The 19,679-nt window shown below is 40.0% G+C and overlaps 1 protein-coding gene across 1 annotated transcript in view; it reads left to right on the top strand.

The window, feature by feature from the left end:
• Positions 1 to 19,679, top strand: part of LOC115571763 (extracellular calcium-sensing receptor-like) — a 77,252-nt gene that overhangs the window by 5,321 nt on the left and 52,252 nt on the right. The window contains exons 2-10 of the mRNA XM_030401339.1: positions 2,761 to 2,897; positions 3,165 to 3,459; positions 3,618 to 3,704; positions 3,883 to 4,152; positions 4,375 to 4,578; positions 4,665 to 4,940; positions 5,589 to 5,816; positions 5,909 to 6,032; positions 6,104 to 6,297. Coding sequence (XP_030257199.1) covers positions 2,761 to 2,897; positions 3,165 to 3,459; positions 3,618 to 3,704; positions 3,883 to 4,152; positions 4,375 to 4,578; positions 4,665 to 4,940; positions 5,589 to 5,816; positions 5,909 to 6,032; positions 6,104 to 6,297 — 1,815 coding nt within the window. The remainder of the gene's footprint in view (positions 1 to 2,760; positions 2,898 to 3,164; positions 3,460 to 3,617; positions 3,705 to 3,882; positions 4,153 to 4,374; positions 4,579 to 4,664; positions 4,941 to 5,588; positions 5,817 to 5,908; positions 6,033 to 6,103; positions 6,298 to 19,679) is intronic.

The following is a 19,679-nucleotide window of genomic DNA, read 5'->3' as shown; positions in this document are numbered from 1 at the left end:
AAGTGCCCTCTTGGGAGCCAAAACACGCACTAAAGTGCCCTCTTGGGAGCCAAAACGCGCGCTAAAGTGCCCTCTTGGGAGCCAAAACGCACGCTAAAGTGCCCTTCTTTTCGCCCCTGCCCTTCAAAAAGTCTGCGCACGCCACTGCCCATGGGCCACAGTTTATTTCAGAATTGTGCAAGTGCGGCTGGAAGTGGGGATTTCAGCACCACGGATAGCGCGTGTAAAAAGATTAAACACGTTAGAAACGTTTAAATGTGTTTGCTGCAAGCGAAAATATACTACATAATAAATGAAGATAGTGACATAGGCCTATTAGCAATAAAATAGGCCTGGTGAGCGGATGGCAGTGTTTGATGTAGGAAGTAATGTAAACTTGAAAATAAATTTCGGAACAGCGGTGTTTTGAGGGGAGGGTCGGAACAGCGGTGTGTCGGAGTGGGTGTGTTTCGGAATGGTGGGGTTTCGCAATGGAGGTGTGTCGGAATGTCACGGCGCACCCTACTCGCTCGGAACAGCACCAAACTTCAGAAACAGTACAAATAGGGTCTCAGCACATAGTCTGGGGCATCTAACCTCCGCTAGCTTAGCTAGGGATGCTAAAAACATAGTTCAACTCTCCTCCATCAGGAAGTCCTGACGCGACGATTACCGAGTGCGATTAGAAATGCTCAATTCCGATCTTTTCCCTGTCCGCTCTCGATAATAACTGTCATAAACTCGGAGGTAAGACACATATGAACTTTGATTGCTTTTCCATGGAGTCATAATCATACATTTTTATCCATGAGCCGCGGAACTCTACTGCACTCGGTAATCGAGTCGTCGGGACTTCCCGTCAACAGGAAGCTGCTGCAGAAGAGAGGTAAATTTAGTCAGCTTTTCAGTGGAAATCCAGCTAAGCTAGCAGAGGTTAGATGCCTCGTACTATGTGCTGAGACCCTATTTGTACTGTTGCTGAAGTTTGGTGCTGTTCTGAGCATTATTTGTGGCTTTTTGGTGGCGGTTTATATTTGGATCCATTTACTGCAATGTATTGTTGTCATGCGGTCATTTCTGAGGTTGATAAAACTCTGTAAATTAGCGGTCTGCTAATTTGATCTTTCGAAAGGGAGTCTAACACAGTTTCACGGTGATTTAGACCATGGATTAAATTTACACCGGAATATCCCTTTAAGGAGAGAGCTGCTTGCAAAGCCACCCCCTCAACTTCTGCAGGAGGTCCCCCACCACCCAAAAAACAAAAGCTGGACTTTGATGCAAAACAAGTAAGCGATACATTGTTTACTTGGCGTTACTGTTAAAAATGCACTTCCAGTAAAGTGAGTATTGGCAAAACCGGTTGTCATTTTTATATTGAGGCGGTGGGGGGTGTTGTCAGCAGCTGCTGAATGTAACTAATAAAGTAACTTAATCTAACTTAGTTACTTTTAAAAACAAGTAATCAGTAAAGAAACTAAGTTACTTTTTAAAAGGAATAATCAGTAATCAGATTACTTTTTCAAGGTAACTTTGGCAACACTGGTCTCAATTAGCAAATATGTGATATCTCTCTAATAAATGGTACAGTTCTGTTGTAAGGTTTTGCAAATTAGTTCAAAGAAAGTCTAATAATGGCTGAACATTTTTTTCATATTGCAGTACAATTCTGCTCTGAAGTGTTGCAAATAGTCCCCAAAGAAAGGTTCATATGGGTCTAACAGGAAGCAAATATATGTGTTCTTTGTTTTATTTTACAGTACTGTTCTATTGTAATGTGTGACAATGTATCCTCTGAGAAAGTCTAATAGGCATCTACCTGGTAGGAAATCAAGTGAAGTCAAGTTGAAATCAAGTTTTCTTTTTATTTATTTTGCAGTCCCTATTCTGTTGTGATGTTTTGCAGTAACCTCCAAGGGGGTCTATACAGGTGTTAATACCTTAAAATAGCTTCCATTGTCTTTTTTAAGTGTTTTTTTGGCCTTTTATGGATTTATTTGATAGGTTAGGTGAAGAGGTGACAGGAAACATGGTGAGAGGGAGGGGGAGTGACACGCAGCAAAGGGACCCGAGCGTCGAACCCGGGTCCCCTGCAAGAAGCCTCTGTACATGGGACGCCCGCTCTACCAACTGAGCTAAACAGCGCCTAAAATAGCTTCCATAGTCTAACCTTACTGATTTATAATATAGCCTTGAAATAAACAGATCGGACGACATACCGTCTCACAAAATGTCTTTGTGTGGTCTAAATCAATCTTAAATTAAATTGATTTAATAATTTGAAGCCCTGGCCCTACCTTTGCTTATACCCTGTTGTGCTTGATGTGAAAGATTCAACAGTGCTGCAATACAGTAGGTTACTCTGTTAGCTCTAAAAGAAATATATTACTGTAACACTTTGCCTTTGAAATGGGTTACCCACAACACTGTTATCTGTTGTCATGAAAAAGACGACGTGCAAAGTAAAATACATGAGTAGACATAATGTTCCACCACTTGTCTTAGTATGATCAAAATCAATCTGTAAATAAAAGTAATTCCAGGCCCTGCGCTGACTCGCGCTTATAGCCCATTGGGTTGCTCTTAAGATTAAACAGTGCTGCAAGTCAATAAAAGAGGTTGACAGTTATAAAACTGACTGGGCTCAGAAGAGGGATGAACTGGAGGAAAGTCATGTTGGGATTTGTAGCTATTAAATTGTTCCCGCTCGTGTATTTCATCTTGTTGTATTCCTACTTCTCTTCTACTCTGTCCTCCCCTCTTTATTCCTCCTCCTGCCAGTTACAGGGACAGTTTCATCTTAATGGGATGCACAAAGCTGGAGATGTGGTTCTAGGTGGGATGTTTGAGATCCACTTCTTCTCTGTCTTTCCTGACCTGTCTTTTACTTCAGAGCCACAACAGCCTACCTGCTATGGGTGAGTTTATCAGGGAAGCAGCAAATACGCAAAGCTGGGGAAAATCTGTTGCATTTGTAAAATGGTTTTCTTTAAATTAAACATTTATCTGAAAGAATGAGATTTAGCATTTGTTCTTTTTTAAAGAAATTGCTTTTTTAAACAGTTTTAAGTATTTTGATAACCATTAAGATTCAACTGGCTTAGTTGTTTCCAAAAGCTCTAGCTGTCAGATGTTGTGTCATGTATTTCTCTTTTGTTAACACTGGCATTTCTATTTTATCTTAGTTTTGACATTCCAGGGTTCAGGGCTGCCATGACTATGACCTTTGCTATTGATGAGATCAACAGAAATGCCAACCTGCTACCTAATGTGACTCTGGGATACAGTCTTTATGATAACTGTGTCAAACTACAGATAGGATTTCGTGCAGCAATGTCCCTCATCAGTGGTCAAGAACAGCAGTTTATATTAGATGAGACCTGTGTAGGAACCCCTCCAGTCATAGGGATTGTGGGTGATTCTTCTTCTACAAGTTCAATTGCTATCTCCTCTGTCATAGGTTCATACAGAGTACCTATGGTAAGTTTGCCAATTTGCCATCTTATAATTCTTGTGGATCATTTTGATTTTATTTCAAATTTAACATCTTTTTTAAACATGCCTACAACATTTAAAAAATAAAAAAGCTGGAAAAGGCTTTGAATGTTTTCAGGCTGTTCAGTGTGTGTCTTTCACAGGTGAGTTATTTTGCCACATGTTCCTGTCTGAGTGACCGGCAAAAGTTTCCATCCTTCTTTCGGACAATCCCAAGTGATGCTTTCCAGGTGACTATCCATCAGCAAAATGAATGTGCATAAAAAAGTTGCTCAAAAAGAACATCCCTTCAGTGAATCAAAATTATAATCTTTGCAAAGCCACATTTTTGCATGATTTATTGAGAAACTTGTTTAGTATGTTTTCAAATTTTCTGTGCAATAATCCCTTCACTCTTTAATATTCTAGGTGAGTGCTATGATCCAGATTTTGAACCACTATGACTGGACTTGGGCAGGTCTGCTGGTCAGTGACGATGACTATGGGCTCCACGCTGCTCGATCCTTCCAATCTGACTTTGTTCAATCTGGTGGAGGTTGTCTGGCCTATGTTGAGATCTTACCCTGGGGAAATGACCCAGCTGAACTAAGGAGGATCGTGGATGTGATGAAGAAATCCACAGCACATGTGGTTATTGGGTTTGCACATGAGAGTCACATGATTAACCTCATGGAAGAGGTGGGTAAAAATTTCAATATGGCACAATTTAATTCCACAACTTAATGATTTAATTGTCAAAGTGAGAGAATCAGTTTACAGCAACATATCGTATGCATCACTTTGGTTGTAGCAATGTATAAAACACAGGATTGCACTTGTGTATAAATGACTAAGACAAGCTTATAATCTGCATATAAAAAGCCATTACAGCATAATGTATATAGTTGGTTCAATACACAGGTGCTGAGGCAGAATGTGACAGGCTTGCAGTGGCTTGCCAGTGAAGCTTGGACAGCAGCTGCTGTGTTTCAGACCCCCCATTTCATACCGTATCTGGCCGGCACATTGGGCATCGCCATCCGTCGAGGAGAAATACCAGGGCTCAGGGAATTCCTGCTACGAATACGTCCTGACCCACACAACAACAGCTATAGAAACAGCATAGTGAGAGTTTAACTTTATAATGTGATGACAAAGTCTAAGAATAATATCATGTTTTTATTTCTGTTTAAATGTGGGTTGCATTGCAGGTGAAACTGTTCTGGGAATACACATTTCAGTGTAGATTTGCACAACCTCCAGCAGGTTGGGTGGAAACTGAAGCAGTATCATGTACAGGACAGGAAGATTTAGAGGATGTGGAGAATGATTTGCTGGACACTTCAAACCTTAGGCCTGAGTATAATGTGTACAAGGCTGTGTATGCTCTGGCCTATGCCCTTGATGATATGCTGCAGTGTGAGCACGGGAGAGGCCCTTTCAGCGGGCACAGCTGTGCCACTTTGCAAACACTGGAGCCATGGCAGGTGTGATATCAATTCATAAAACATTGAGACAAGATTTTTCCTACTGCTGGTTAATAGCAGTGGGTAGTTTTATCTGGTCAGAGACAGCAATATCCTAACAACAGTGCAGACATCCTGAAGCCTTAAGAGGCATGTGAGAAAAAAAGATTGTTGTGATGAAGTCTGAACTACATTGTCTTATCTTCTATATTTAAGAACAGGTGAAGAGGGGTTTTGCCAGGATAATCTTTCTGAATTCCTTAATCCTCAACAAGCTGGGGTAAAAGTAGTGCTATATGTAAGAAATATTTTTGTTATGACCCATTCTGATGTGTTTGGTTTTGTAATACTCATGTTGGCCACAGGAGGTTGCATTACTATATTGTTCATCAAAAGTTATGCAACTTCACTTTCCTGCCTTTCAATTAGCTGGAAATGTATTTTGATTGATGCTGAAACTCATCTGAAAGAGAACACGATTGCCTTCAAAGACATCGAAAAATCGATCACTTTACACACAGAGCCTCCACAGATGTGTTACTTCACCTTAAAGGAAATATTTTGTTAGATGTGTTAATGTATACATATATAAATCTGATATATAAATCTTTTTTAATCTATAATCTATGTCTGAATCTTTTTCTCTCTCCCTTATTCTGATATTCATAGTTAGTGTATTACTTGCAGAAGGTCAATTTCTCCACAACATTTGGTGATCAAGTATCCTTTGATCAAAATGGTGATGCTTTACCGATCTATGATGTCATGAACTGGCTGTGGCTCCCTGATGGAAGAACTAAATTGCAGAACGTGGGTGAGGTCAAGAGGTCGGCCTTTAAAGGTGAAGAACTCACAATTGATGAAAAAAAAATCTTCTGGAATTCTCAATCCAAAAAGGTTAATTCTGATTTTTTCAACACCTCATGGATAACTCATTATAGCAGTTTGATGTAGTCTATAATAGCAGATATTTACTTTTCTCCCTATAGCCACCCCGCTCAGTGTGTAGTGAAAGCTGTTCTCCAGGTACCCGCATGGCCAGAAAGAAAGGAGAGCCTGTGTGCTGTTTTGACTGCATTCCTTGTTCTGACGGAAAGATCAATAATCAGACTGGTTGGTATTCAGTTTTCAAAACTGTTGTGTGGAAATATACATAAATCTCAAAGCTGTTCCTTTTGTCATAGACTCCATAGAGTGCACCAGATGTCCCGAGGACTTCTGGTCAAGTCCCCAGCGTGACCACTGTGTTCCTAAGAAAACAGAGTTTCTCTCCTACCATGAGCCTCTGGGTATCTGCTTGACAGCAACTTCTTTGCTGGGCACATGTATGTGTGCTGTTGTCCTAGGCATATTTATCTGTCATCGCAGCACACCCATAGTACGCGCCAACAATTCAGAGCTGAGTTTCCAGTTACTGCTGTCACTTAAGTTATGTTTCCTGTGTTCACTGCTCTTTATCGGTCGCCCCAGACTGTGGACATGCCAGCTGAGACATGCAGCATTTGGGATCAGCTTTGTGCTTTGTGTCTCATGTATTCTGGTAAAAACCATGGTGGTTCTGGCTGTGTTCAAGGCCTCCAAGCCAGGAGGTGGAGACAGTCTGAAGTGGTTTGGTGCAATGCAGCAGAGAGGAACAGTTATTGTTCTCACTTCTGTTCAGACAGCAATCTGTACTGCCTGGATTGTATCTGCCTCCCCAACTCCTTATAAAAACACTCAATACTACATTGACAAGATTGTTTTTGAGTGTGCAGTTGGGTCCACAGTTGGTTTTGCAGTGTTGCTGGGCTATATTGGCTCATTGGCTTCCCTCAGTTTCCTGATTGCATTTATATCAAGGAATCTTCCAGATAGTTTCAATGAGGCCAAACTCATCACTTTCAGCATGCTGATATTCTGTGCTGTGTGGGTGGCCTTTGTCCCTGCTTATGTCAGCTCACCAGGCAAATATGCAGATGCAGTGGAGGTGTTTGCCATCCTGGCCTCCAGCTTTGGTCTCTTGCTGGCGCTGTTTGGACCCAAATGTTACATAATCCTGCTGAGACCAGAGAGAAACACAAAGAAAGCAATCATGGGTCGAGCTACAAGCAAGTCATAAGAACTGCATTTAATTACAAGAGACAGAATCGGCACTTCTTTTGTATACACTACAGAAATACAAGCAAAAAAGTATGTTTTGGCAGTTACTAGCAATGGCACTGTTATAAGATTAATTTGCTCTGCTTTACACCATAGAATTAGAGTTACAACGTATAACCTTTGCTATATTTGACAGTCATTAATTCCCAAATAATTCAATGACTGCACTTTTATCTCTGAGGAGTAGCTGTGTCGATGGATGAAATGTTTCTTATTCAAGAAAGAGTTCAGTTCATCTGAAATTCCACTGCAAGTTGCTGATGAAGTGAATGGGATGAGATCAGATTATCATCATTAAATGATCTGCTGGAATATTCTAGGGTCTTTTATCTCAGTTCCAATTACTACCAGATTTTTCAAAATGAGTTCTGACTTTTTCCCAGAATTCAGAATTCAGAGAAAAAGGTCAGAGCTTAATATGTTTTTATAGCTTCCCTATCCTGTTCCATAGCTTTGCTATTTGAGAAAAGACAATAAGATACGTTATGACTGTATTGTTAATGAACAATACAGTACCAGTCGTTTAGAATTCGGGCAATTTGGCTGCCAGTCAGCTGGGATTCAGTTTCCAGACACTTTACAGTTTCAGAGTTAACATGCCCATTCAAGCCCCATTCATTCATTTCAGGGTGTCACCACGAGATGGTGCTTCCTTCACACAGAAACACTGGTACATAAACCTCTAAGTGGTGGCCCACAGTAAACTGCAGAATCACGTTTCTCTGTTTTGGCATTGTTTGTACAGTATGTTTCCCAAACTTACAGCAGCTACTGAAACTTCAATGATATTTTCCACCTGTCTTGTCAGTGGGTAACATTTTACCTGCACGTTTCACTTTACTGACCTTAATGTTAAAGAATAATATACACTCCACCTGAAAGTGTCACATATTTATTGTGCATCAACTCAGTGTAGCTGTTTATTGGAGGTAGGCCATAATTTGTAAACACTTAGCGAATTGAAACCTAATGTTCTTTGTTTAATTGCTACACCTTCTTACAATAATGTCTATAATCAGTATCGGTGTCTCTTTTCTTTTTCAGTTTTTATGTATGCTTTATAGAATGATTGCAGTGAATCCGGATTTGGTTGGTTAGTTAGAGTTTTTAATCATTAAGGGTGATTGCAAGGAGTCATCCAGGAACATTTTCTACAAGGTGAAGGCATTTGCTTTGAAAAGCCTTGCATTGTGAAGCAGAAGCTCTATTGGGATTATTAGACCATTAACGACCGTGTGTTGTTTTGATTACACAAATATATTCAAAGATTATGATTTCAGGTTCATGTTGGAATATATATATATATATATAGTAATATATATGTTGATAAATACCAGCTATCTGGCCATCAAACCTTTCTTAGTGTTTTTCTCAGGCCTTAAAAGAATAATGAAACACTTTGGAGCAAAAATACAGATCAGTAAACCATAGCTGGAGGCCAGGATTGCAAAAATTTCCACAGCGACAACATACTTCCCAGGAGAACTAATGTAAGCAGGAACAAAGGCCACCCAGACAGCACAGAATATCAGCATGCTGAAGGTGATCAGTTTGGCCTCGTTGAAGTTGTCAGGAAGTTTCCGAGCAAGAAAGGCCAGGAGGAGGCAGGTGCAGGCCAGCAGGCCAATGTAGCCCAGAACCAGCGAGAAGCCCACCACAGAAGCCATGGCACACTCCAGGGTGACCTTTGACCCTTGGAAACCCAGATCACGTCGAGGCTCTGGGGGGCTGAGGGACAGCCATATGGCACAGATGGTAACCTGAGTTAAATAAAATGCAACTGAATTGATTTAAAATATAGTACAACAACACGTACGTAAAACTTGCACACATCTGTAGTACCTGTATACAAGTGAGAATGCAGACACTTCCTCTCTGTTGACCTTTACCAAACCACTTAATCAAGGCTGCAGCACCGGGCCGAGCTGAGCAAAACGCTGCTAGAACAACTATGGTCTTGACTTTGAGGCACGAAACACAAAGTACAAAGCTGATCCCAAAGGCTGCCTGCTGAAAACAACAGGACCAGAGGGACGGACGACCGATGAAGACCAGCGAGCACAGGAAGCAGAGCTTCAGAGACACCAGAAGCAGGAAGCTCAGTTCTGAATTGTTGGCCCGAACCTGTACAGGAGAAATCTTGTTAAAAAATGGACATTATCAGCCAAACAAGGAATTATTCAGATTAAATGTATATTTAGATCAGTAATGTAGTAGTCCACTTTAGCTTGTAGAAAGAAATCCCATGTTAGGGAACTAAATGAAATGGACCTCACCATATCATCAACAAATACAACTGCACAGCAATGAGGATTTGATGACATTTACAGTTTAGTTTTGTTAACATTACTTTGGATTTTTACCATAGGTGATTGACGATAGCAAATAAACACCACAAACACAACTGTTGTCACTGCAGCACCGGACACAGCTGCAGCAGTCAGAGTAATGCCCAATGTTTCATTAAAGGAAAGAAAGTCCAGCTGACGAGGGACACAGGCTGTTTTTTCAGCATTGGACCAGAACTCAAATGGACAACGCTCACAGTGAAGAGAACCTGAGAGAGAGAAGAGGGTAGAGAAGTAAGGAAAGAGGAGAAGTGAAATGAGAGGAAAATTAGCTTAAAGCAGGCTGATTCCAAAGTCAGCATCACTGAATTTTGGAATCTAGGATACTTGACTATCCAGTGTTTTTTATTGTTAAACCTCACCAGTTGTATTGCTAATCTCCCCTTCAGGACATGAAACGCAGTCAAAGCAGCAGAGAGGTTCTCCTTTCCTGTTGGCCTTTCTGGTACCTGGGGGGCAGCTCTCACTGCACACTGAAACAGGAACCTAAACATAAATCCAATTAACATTCATAATTCGGTAATTTTGTGAGTTGACAGAGATATTCCTTTCAGCAGGTTGACACAACTTGTTGATGTGACTACCTGATTGGATCCTGTGCTCCACTGAATAGCTGACTCATTAAGGTGGAGGTCAAACCCGTCCACACGACCAATCAAAACAAGTTTAAGTGACCCCTCAGGGGTGTTCTGCCAGTTGACAAGGTCGTACTTTGCTGGAATGTCGGCACCTTGGAAATAAAACGTTTCCCCTTGCGGTGTGGTGAAATTCACTTTGTTCAAGTGCTGCAACAGCTGAAACCATCAAAATATTGACACACTATGACACAGGGAGTATGATTCTCGTGCAAATTTGAAAGAACTTTAAAATTATTGGTTGTTAAAGAATAGATTTCCCTTCTCAGGATGATAACCATGTTTACCTCTCTGGGTTTGATGTGTTTTCGAGAGGAGCAGGTGGAGCTGTTGTTTCCAGGAGTGCTGTCTCTGTTTGGGCAGGAGAGAAGGCTGTGGAGGGCATGGGCTGCAGCATAAACAGCCAGGTACACATTATATGTCACCCTTAGCTGAGAGGTGTCAGTGAAGGAATGCTGCACTCCGTCCAGGGACTTTGTCCCACTGCAGGCTGGTAGAGAAGCTTTCCAAAGAGATCTACTTACTGGTGTACTCTGAATATTTAACGGATGGCTAGATTTGAGGGATGAGGAGAAATCTGAAGACAGAGGTGTGAACCGAGGAGTGCATCCAAACTCATTTTCCCAGAACTCTTTTAAAAATTCATCATCAGGACGATGAATTGGGTGCAAACTTCTGAGATAATTTGAAAATCCAGGTATAGGTGAACTTCGAATGGCAACACCAAGAACACCACTTGCTACTTTAAAAGTGGCAAGATTTTGGAGAAGATTGCCACTGGTGCTCCAAGCCTCACTGGCCAGAAACTGTCTGTTTGTCACCTGGTGAGACCAACATGATATGATCATCATCTAGTTAGATTTTTTTTTTTTTAAAAGCCACATTGTCTGTAAAATATTGACTAATATCCAGATTGCCTTTTAATAGATTTAGTTGCTCACATTTATCTTGGCTAGCTGCAGGAACAGTTCCCTCACGTCTGTATACCAGCTAAAGACCAGAATCACTCTTGCATTCGAGGCCTGAATCCTGAGTGCTGCTCGTCTGGCATCTCTCACAATGTTTTCTCTTTGGAGAGTCTCCACAAATGCCAAACACACTCCTTTCCCCTGAGTCTCCTCCTGAAATACCTGACATGAACAGTTGTATACATTAAAGGAGCAAAAAGATTAAATGATTGAAAAGTATTACAATATGTTTTCTTGTATGCCATAACTTTTCTTCTATTTCTATTTCTACAACAAAATGGAACACCTTTACTGCCATGTGGCCATAATCATTGTTTGCTACCACTGCTCCGATCCAGGTCCATTTGAAGCGAATGGCAAGCCGGGCAATGGCTCGAGCTTGATAGATATCACTGGGGATGGTCCTGAAGAAGTTAGGAAACTGGTGCCTGTCACTTAGACAGGGGCAGCTCGACAGGTAGCTAATCTGAAAATAATTAAGATAATCAATTAATTGAATTGAAATAAAAAACAATCTTAAAAAAAACAGATGACTTTCATACAGAATGTTTGTCTTCATTGTCAAAAATAGTTTTCCTGTCCTAAGAGGAGTAAAATGAGAGGAACATTTAAACAGTGCAATTAACACAGTGAATTAAAAATGGCAGCATCTACCTGAAAATTACGATAAAAAAAGTTACAGTATAGCGTTAATACACTATATGCAAAACAAAACTTACTAGAGGCACAGAGAGTGGCCCCAGGATTTTGGAGAGTATCTGGCTTGTTATGGATGAAGCGCCACCGATGATCAAGTGAACAGGGTGATCACCTGATTACAGTGTGAAAATGTTGTCACATGACAGATAATTTATGCAGAATGTTTTTTAAAAAAGAGATCTCTCTTTTACACACAGCTTTGCATTTGTTTCACTGTCATAATTTCATTTGGTAAAGGACACAATATAATGCAGATGCACAACAAGCTACCTGAATTACAGCTGGTGCTGTCTCCTCCAACCAGTGACAGTGCTGCCTGGAGGGCCCAAGGCGGTCGACCACAGCTATCAAAGATATGATACCCCAGCTTCACACCTGGTAGCAGCATAGTACTATTATTGATTTCTTCCACTGCAAACACAGCAGCATGTATATACTGCAGTGGAACAAGTTCTAAACTGAGACCATAGGAGAAAAGAAACATGAGAAATATCAGTCAAACTTCTGATTTATTCTATAAAGCCATCATTACTTGTTCAGATTTGGGAGTTTATGATGCAAGGATACAAACTGCCGCTCTTTCTGCATTAATCACACTTAATAGTACAGTTCAGAGTGTTACCCGATGCAAGGTTTGTAGTGTGGCAACTGAGTGAAACTGTGGTCTATAGCTGGTGGATGGTAATGAAGATTAAAGAGCCCTCCAATCACCACATCTCCATCCTGGAACAGACCCTGGTTGCTGGTTGTACCCCACTGAGAACAAGTCACAGTCTGAACTACTTGCAGTCCCACCCTGAGCCCCAGCTGTCTGCCAACAAGTTCTATAAGGAGAAGGGATAGGCATGAGGAGGGCCACAGAGTGTAGAGCCAGGAGAAACAAGACATGGATACAACTGTTCTGTACACTTTGAATATATACTCAGATGGGTAACTTGTGTATATATAGGCAATACAGTCAATTCCTCTGATAGACAGTTCCTCTGATAAAAGTCAAATCAGATCAAATACAGAACAAAAAGCTGGTATTTTGGTGTTAAAAAAACAACTGTGGAGGAAAAAAAACAACAATTTGAAGATCAAAACATAGATTTTCAAACACATAACTTGGGTTGGGCACTGACTAACAAAACCACAACACCCCCCCCCCTCCTCCTCCTTAGAACAGTCCAACTATTAATGTGGGTATTTATAATAGATGTAAGGCCAAGCAAGTTAACAAGATGGCATGTAGACACAACCCCAAATCACTCCTCTCAAGAGTAACAGAAAAACAACAACAGCATGATTACATATGAGTATTGTTCTTTAGATAGGTGGGGGAGATGGCAGGTTACCTCTTTTTGAAGAGGTATGAGCAAGGCTGGCATATAACCATGTCATCAAAACTGCTCTAAACTCTAACGTAAGTGTATGACTGTGGTCATTAAATTACATTTCAAAAATACAGTGCAGAGTTGTAGTTGTTGTATAGATCTCTGCAATTAGAACATGACATGAATTAAGGGAAAAGGATTAGAATGCTAAATTACAAATGATCAGTTTCAGACCATTGTTAACAGTTACAGAGGGTCACAGCAAGACTGTTTGTTCTCTCCAGTTGTATTCACATTACCATTAGAACACTGGCTTGTATACAGAATCCAGGTATCTTCCCCATTAATGATAAAAATACCAATCATACAACTTATTTGTATGCTGAGGGTAGCTTACACTCAATTGAATATAACTTCTTTATACCTAGAGCCTGACGTGTGTTTCAGCTTTTTCTTGCTTAAAAAGTGTTGAGTATTTTGGCATGCAACATGGCAAAATCGCAGAATTGACGATACATGTATTGGATTTTTTTAAAGAATCTACTGAGATGGTCCAGTGAATGTGCCCTGCCCAGATCTGCAGTGCTCCTGTTACATTTCATGTACTCGCTTTCTTACATAAATATATGCGGAACATATTCGCAACTATCAAAATCATCCTCTCTGATGGCTCCTTCGCTGACACTACCCAACTCTCAATTGTTCCACCCTCAATATCACAACTGAGGTGCCCCAGAGCAAGGCACTTAACCCCGACTCCTCCAGTATGGCTGCTCAGTGGCCGACAGATCAGACTGTGGTTGTACTGGACAGCTTCCATGTGTGAATGTGTAACTGAGAGTATCGCTCTCAGTGAACTCTCCCAAAATAAAAAAAGATTATTTTTTTAAATCATATAAAAGAGATAGGAACAGCTTTCTTAGCTGATGGAAAAAAGTAGATGATTTTAATATTATTTGGGTCCGAAGCTCTCCCCCTTATGTTCATTTCCTTTCTGGTACCCTGATTTATATGCAGGTCCTGGTAAAGGAAAAGGAAATTCCACTCACACAAACTACTGTTAGTGTGAGTTAGTTTAGAACACTACCTTTTGCAGGTGAGGTGTCAAGCTGCCACACGACCTGAGAAATGGAACAGGTGACATTTTGCCAAAGCAACAATGAAAAAAAAGTGATTTTTTGTTGTTTTGTTAGTAACAGTGAGTATTTTGGTTCAACATAAGTGTTGTCATCATTGCTTATATAATATTTTCACCCCTTTGGGTGGCCCTGGGTATTAAGGTACATAGGCTATTTAGGAATAGAAAAATACTCCAATCTCCATCTGAGTGAGGTCAGATATACTGAGGGTATTCACAAGATTAAGCAGGATATTAAATTGAATGATTGCTGTTCCTTTCTTTGCATAATATTAAGGCACTAAACTGATAAGGCACTAAACAGCTTGATCTGGAGGGGTAAAAGGGTTAGGGTTGGATCCAGATCTGTGTTTAGTAACTGCTTAAACATGATAATAATATGTGTCTTTAAAATATTGATTTTATTATTACTGTGTATTTTAAATCAGACTACTTGACATTTGGTTAGATGTGGGGACTGACTGAACCGGATATGGTTTAGCCAGTATAAGTTCAAGTCCTCCGAACCAGCTTTATCTTTTCACGGGCTACATAATTTTAGATCCAGGCCATATAGAAACAGTGTAACAATTACCTCCCCAATGAGGGCAATTCTTAATTATTTTGTAGAATTCCATTTGATGTAAATCCCCCTCAGAACTCAAAAATAAATTTTTCAACTATTGCATCACAAAACAAAACACAACCATGGATCTTACTTATGTTCATTTTTATTTGTCTTATGCTGTACAAGGCTTGTTACATTAGTAATTGTTATATAGTAATACATAGTAATTATATGGTTTAAAGTTTGATTTTTTGAAAAAACAATACAACATTTTTCGGGTCATTTATCATTTAAAAAAACATTCCAGTCATCTGTGTAAATAAACCTAATTCATGTTGCCTAATAAAGCAGATATTCGTCAGAGTATGACTACTCTGATGAAAATGACTATATATATGTATTATATGAATAATATAAAGGGATGCAGATTGATATGTAATAGCTTAATAAAATAACTTTAATGTATTTTCTAAATTTATATCACTCTAATTTTGTAGGTCACAGCATGCAATGTAAATGTTTTTTGCTATCTGGCCATCAGGTGTTTTTTGGTGTTTTTCTCAGGTCTCAAAAGAATAATGAAACACTTTGGAGCAAACATACAGAGCAGTAAACCATAGCTAGAGGCCAGGATTGCAAAAATCTCAACAGCAACTGCATATTTGCCAGGAGAGCTAACGTAAGCAGGGACAAAGGCCACCCAGACAGCACAGAATATCAGCATGCTGAAGGTGATCAGTTTGGCCTCGTTGAAGTTGTCAGGGAGTTTCCGAGCAAGAAAGGCCAAGAGGAGGCAGGTGCAGGCCAGCAGGCCAATGTAGCCCAGAACCAGAGAGAAGCCCACCACAGAGGCCATGGAACACATTAGGGTGACCTGTAATTCTGGGATGTCCAAGTCAGCTTGGGGCACTGGAGGACTCAGTGAAAGCCAAATAATACAGATGATAACCTTAATGAAACAAAAGAAAAAACATTGCACAGGCTAATGTATGTAATGATATAATATTTTGAAAAATATAGCAGTTTTTATCATAAAAAGTGCATGTGCATCTCTGACCTGTATACAGGTAAAGAGGCCAACACTTCCTCTCTGTTGGCCCGGACCAAACCACTTCATCAAGGCTGCAGCACCGGGCCGAGCTGAGCGAAACGCCGCCAGAACAACTATGGTCTTGACTTTGAGGCAGGAAACACAAAGTACAAAGCTGATCCCAAAGGCTGCCTGCTGGAACCGACAGGACCAGACTGATGGACGACCGATGAAGACCAGTGAGCACAGGAAGCAGAGCTTCAGCGAGACAAGAAGCAGAAAGCTCAGTTCTGAATTGTTGGCTCGCACCTTATAATGAGAATTGAAAAGACAAACACATTTAACCCGAAATGGATTCATTTAGAATATTTTAAACAAATACTTCTATTATATACAGTAATGCAGAATTAATTTCTGTCTGAATAAATTACTGAACAAGCCAAAATTGTTGTCGAAAATGTTCAGTGTGTCTTTATTACATTATTCTGTATCCTTACCATAGGTGTTTGATGGTATAAAATAAACACCACAAACACAGCTGTCGTCACTGCAGCACCAGACACAGCTGCAGTGGTCAAAGTAATGCCCAATGTTTCATTAAAGGAAAGAAAGTCCAACTGACGAGGAACACAGGCTGTTAGATCAACATTGGACCAGAACTCAGATGGACAACTCTCACAGTGAAGAGAACCTGAGTGAAAGACACACAAAAGCCATAAATAAACTTAAACAGGAGACAGAGAAGACATAAAAGGATCAAGGTTGTTGCATATAAGAAGAATGTACTTTTGTGATTGCAGCACAGGCCGAATAAAATGTGTAACTGAACATCTTATGTCTTGATTTCCTCACCAGTTTCATTGCTAACCTCCCCTTCAGCACATGGGATACAGTCGAAGCAGCAGAGAGGTTCTCCTTTCCTGTTGGCCTTTCGGGTACCTGGGGGGCAGCTCTCACTGCACACTGAAACAGGAACCTAAACATAAACCCAATTATTGTTTGTTTTCATGTGAATTGACATTTCTACAGCAGACTGACATACTTGGTGTGACTACCTGATTGGTTCCTGTGCTCCACTGAATAGCTGACTCATTAAGGTAGAGGTCAAACCCGTCCACACGACCTATCAACACAAGTTTAAGTGACCCCTCAGGGGTGTTCTGCCAGTTGACAAGGTCGTACTTTGCTGGAACGTCAGCACCTTTGAAATATAACAGTTCACCCTGTGGTGTGGTGAAATTCATGTTGTTCAAGTGCTGCAACAGCTGAAACCATCAAATGTTGAAATAGTTGCCATTTTACTCAGAAGTAGATATACAGTACTGTGTTTTAATGTTCTAAATAATCAATCCCCTAGAAATTTAAAAACATGGGTTGTGAAAGTCTAAAATGCCTCTCATGAGAGTGTTGAAATATACATATTTTTGTTTACCTCTCTGGGTTTGATGTGTTTTGGAGAGGAGCAGGTGGCACTGGTGTTTCCAGGAGGGCTGTCTCTGCTGGAGCAGGAGAGAAGGCTGTGGAGGGCATGGGCTGCAGCATAAACAGCCAGGTACACATTATATGTCACCCTTAACTGAGAGGTGTCAGTAAAAAAATTCTGCACTCTCTCGAGGGACTCCGTCCCACTGCAGGGTGGTAGATAAGTCTTTTGAAGCAATCTGTTTGCCCCAGGACTACAGCCAAACTCATTTTCCCAGAATTCTTTTAAAAAAGCATCATCAGGACGACGAGATGGCTTTAAATTCCTGAGATAACTTTCAAATCCAGGTATAGGTGAACTTCGAATGGCCACACCAAGAACACCACTTGCCACTTGAGAAGTGACAAGATTTTGGAGAAGATTGCCACTGGTGCTCCAAGCTTCACTGGCGAGGAACTGTCTGTTTGTCACCTGGTGAGAGCAACATGATATGATCAAGAGATATAAAAAAAACATGTACATGTTTCTCATATAAGATTCGTTATGTATTTATTTACAGATTCAGTGCTCACATTTATCTTGGCTAGCTGCAGGAACAGTTCCCTCACGTCTGTATACCAGCTAAAGACCAGAATCACTTTTGCATTCGAGGCCTGAATCCTGAGTGCTGCTTGTCTGGCATCACTCACAATGTTTTCCCTTTGGAGAGTCTCCACAAATGCCAAACACACTCCTTTCCCCTGAGTCTCCTCCTGAAATACCTGACATGCAGGTACAGTTGAAAGTAGCAAAAAGATTAGATGATTAAAAAGAATTTAAATGTTGTATGCCACAACATTTCTTCTATTTCTGTTTCTACAACAAAATCGGAACACCTTTACTGCCATGTGGCCATAATCGTTGTTTGCTACCACTGCTCCGATCCAGGTCCATTTGAAGCGAATGGCAAGCTGGGCAATGGCTCGAGCTTGATAGATATCACTGGCCATTGTCCTGAAGAAGTTGGGAAACTGGCGCCTGTCACTTAGACAAGGACAGCTAGCAGTGTAGCTTACCTAAAAGACAAGAAACATACATACATACATACATACATACATACATAAACATACATAAATACATACATGTATACATGAATGTGTTAATAACTTTAGAGCTGCAGCAGATAAAGGATGAACTCAACAAAAAAAAATGTATATACTGCTGGGTGGCAACCTATAATAAATATAACTACAACTTTAGATTCTCAATAAAATAAATACAAATGAATTAATTAAAGTAACCAGTAGGGCTAACACTAACTAAACTAACTAAAACTTTACAGTAATGAAGTGGGATAAAAGTTTAATATTTGCCACTGAGATGTAAGTATACATAAATATATGGTTTAGGTTGAAAGGGTATCTATGGTGTGTATAATTTTGTGGGACCCTGCAATTGAATGAATGGGCTTGTTTACAGTGAAATCTAGGCACACTCCCAGTAGGAGGGGGGGACTCCCAGTGGCTGGAAATTGACCGGGAACCAGCTGGCAGTTTGATGGGCGGGAAAAATCGTGGTGGCTGTATCTGTAGTTATTCTAAAATCACATAGCTATTCTGAAATGTCACACCCATAAAGATTGTTGTCATTTCATTTTCACCCTGGGGTGATGTTGTCTACTCTGAGAATACAGTTTACGAAATACACAAGAAGTTCTTTCACTGCCAGGATTTAAACTCATAGAAATATGAAATTAATCATCTTGTTTTAAAATTTGTTTTTTGTATTTTCAACCGTTGAATTTATGGTATATATTTGCAATTATGTATATGTCTTGTTTGCTTTATTTCTTCAGGATTCTTGAAACTGAGTGATTTACTGGTGAAATAATCTACATAATATAGAATGAATGCTCGTTCACAAAAAAGAATCAGCATAATAATAATCACTGACACTTTAATTATTCTTGCCCCTTTGCCGTCGATTTGTCAGTGTGCTAATATAGAAGGCAAACAATCTGATCTCAAGCAGTTTGATCTAACACAGAGCAGTCTCCAATTATGTAAAATCCTTGAACACTTATCAGAGTCTACTTATTACTAGACCAAACCAACCTATTTAAAGATTTGTCAAGTCAAATTATCTTGATGCATTGACAGATATTTCACCAGTATTATGTATTTTAATTTTAGTATTAACATTTTCTTCTTAAATTTAGTGTTTGTTTCTTGTATTTCAGCTTTACTTTCAAGCAAGTTAAGTTTGCTATCAGGACAGCAAAAATATATGTTACCTAATATGATACACAATCACTTATAGTAGCATTGCAGGGAGATAAATGGGACTTCTTTTAAGACAATTTTGCACTTGTCCTGTTGACAGATTTTGGTTTACTTATTACAAGCAAAAACAACTTGTATTCATTGTATTTGACTTATTTAGTCCAGAAAGTATCATTTTTCCAATGAACCTATGCTTAAAATGCACTGCTAATAGAACATGAAAAGAAAAAATATATGACCCACTATTAACGCACCA

The sequence above is a fragment of the Sparus aurata genome, chromosome 2 (genome assembly GCF_900880675.1).
Source record: "Sparus aurata chromosome 2, fSpaAur1.1, whole genome shotgun sequence".
In the NCBI taxonomy this organism is placed as follows: domain Eukaryota; kingdom Metazoa; phylum Chordata; class Actinopteri; order Spariformes; family Sparidae; genus Sparus; species Sparus aurata.
This window is presented reverse-complemented; position numbering and strand designations above follow the sequence as displayed.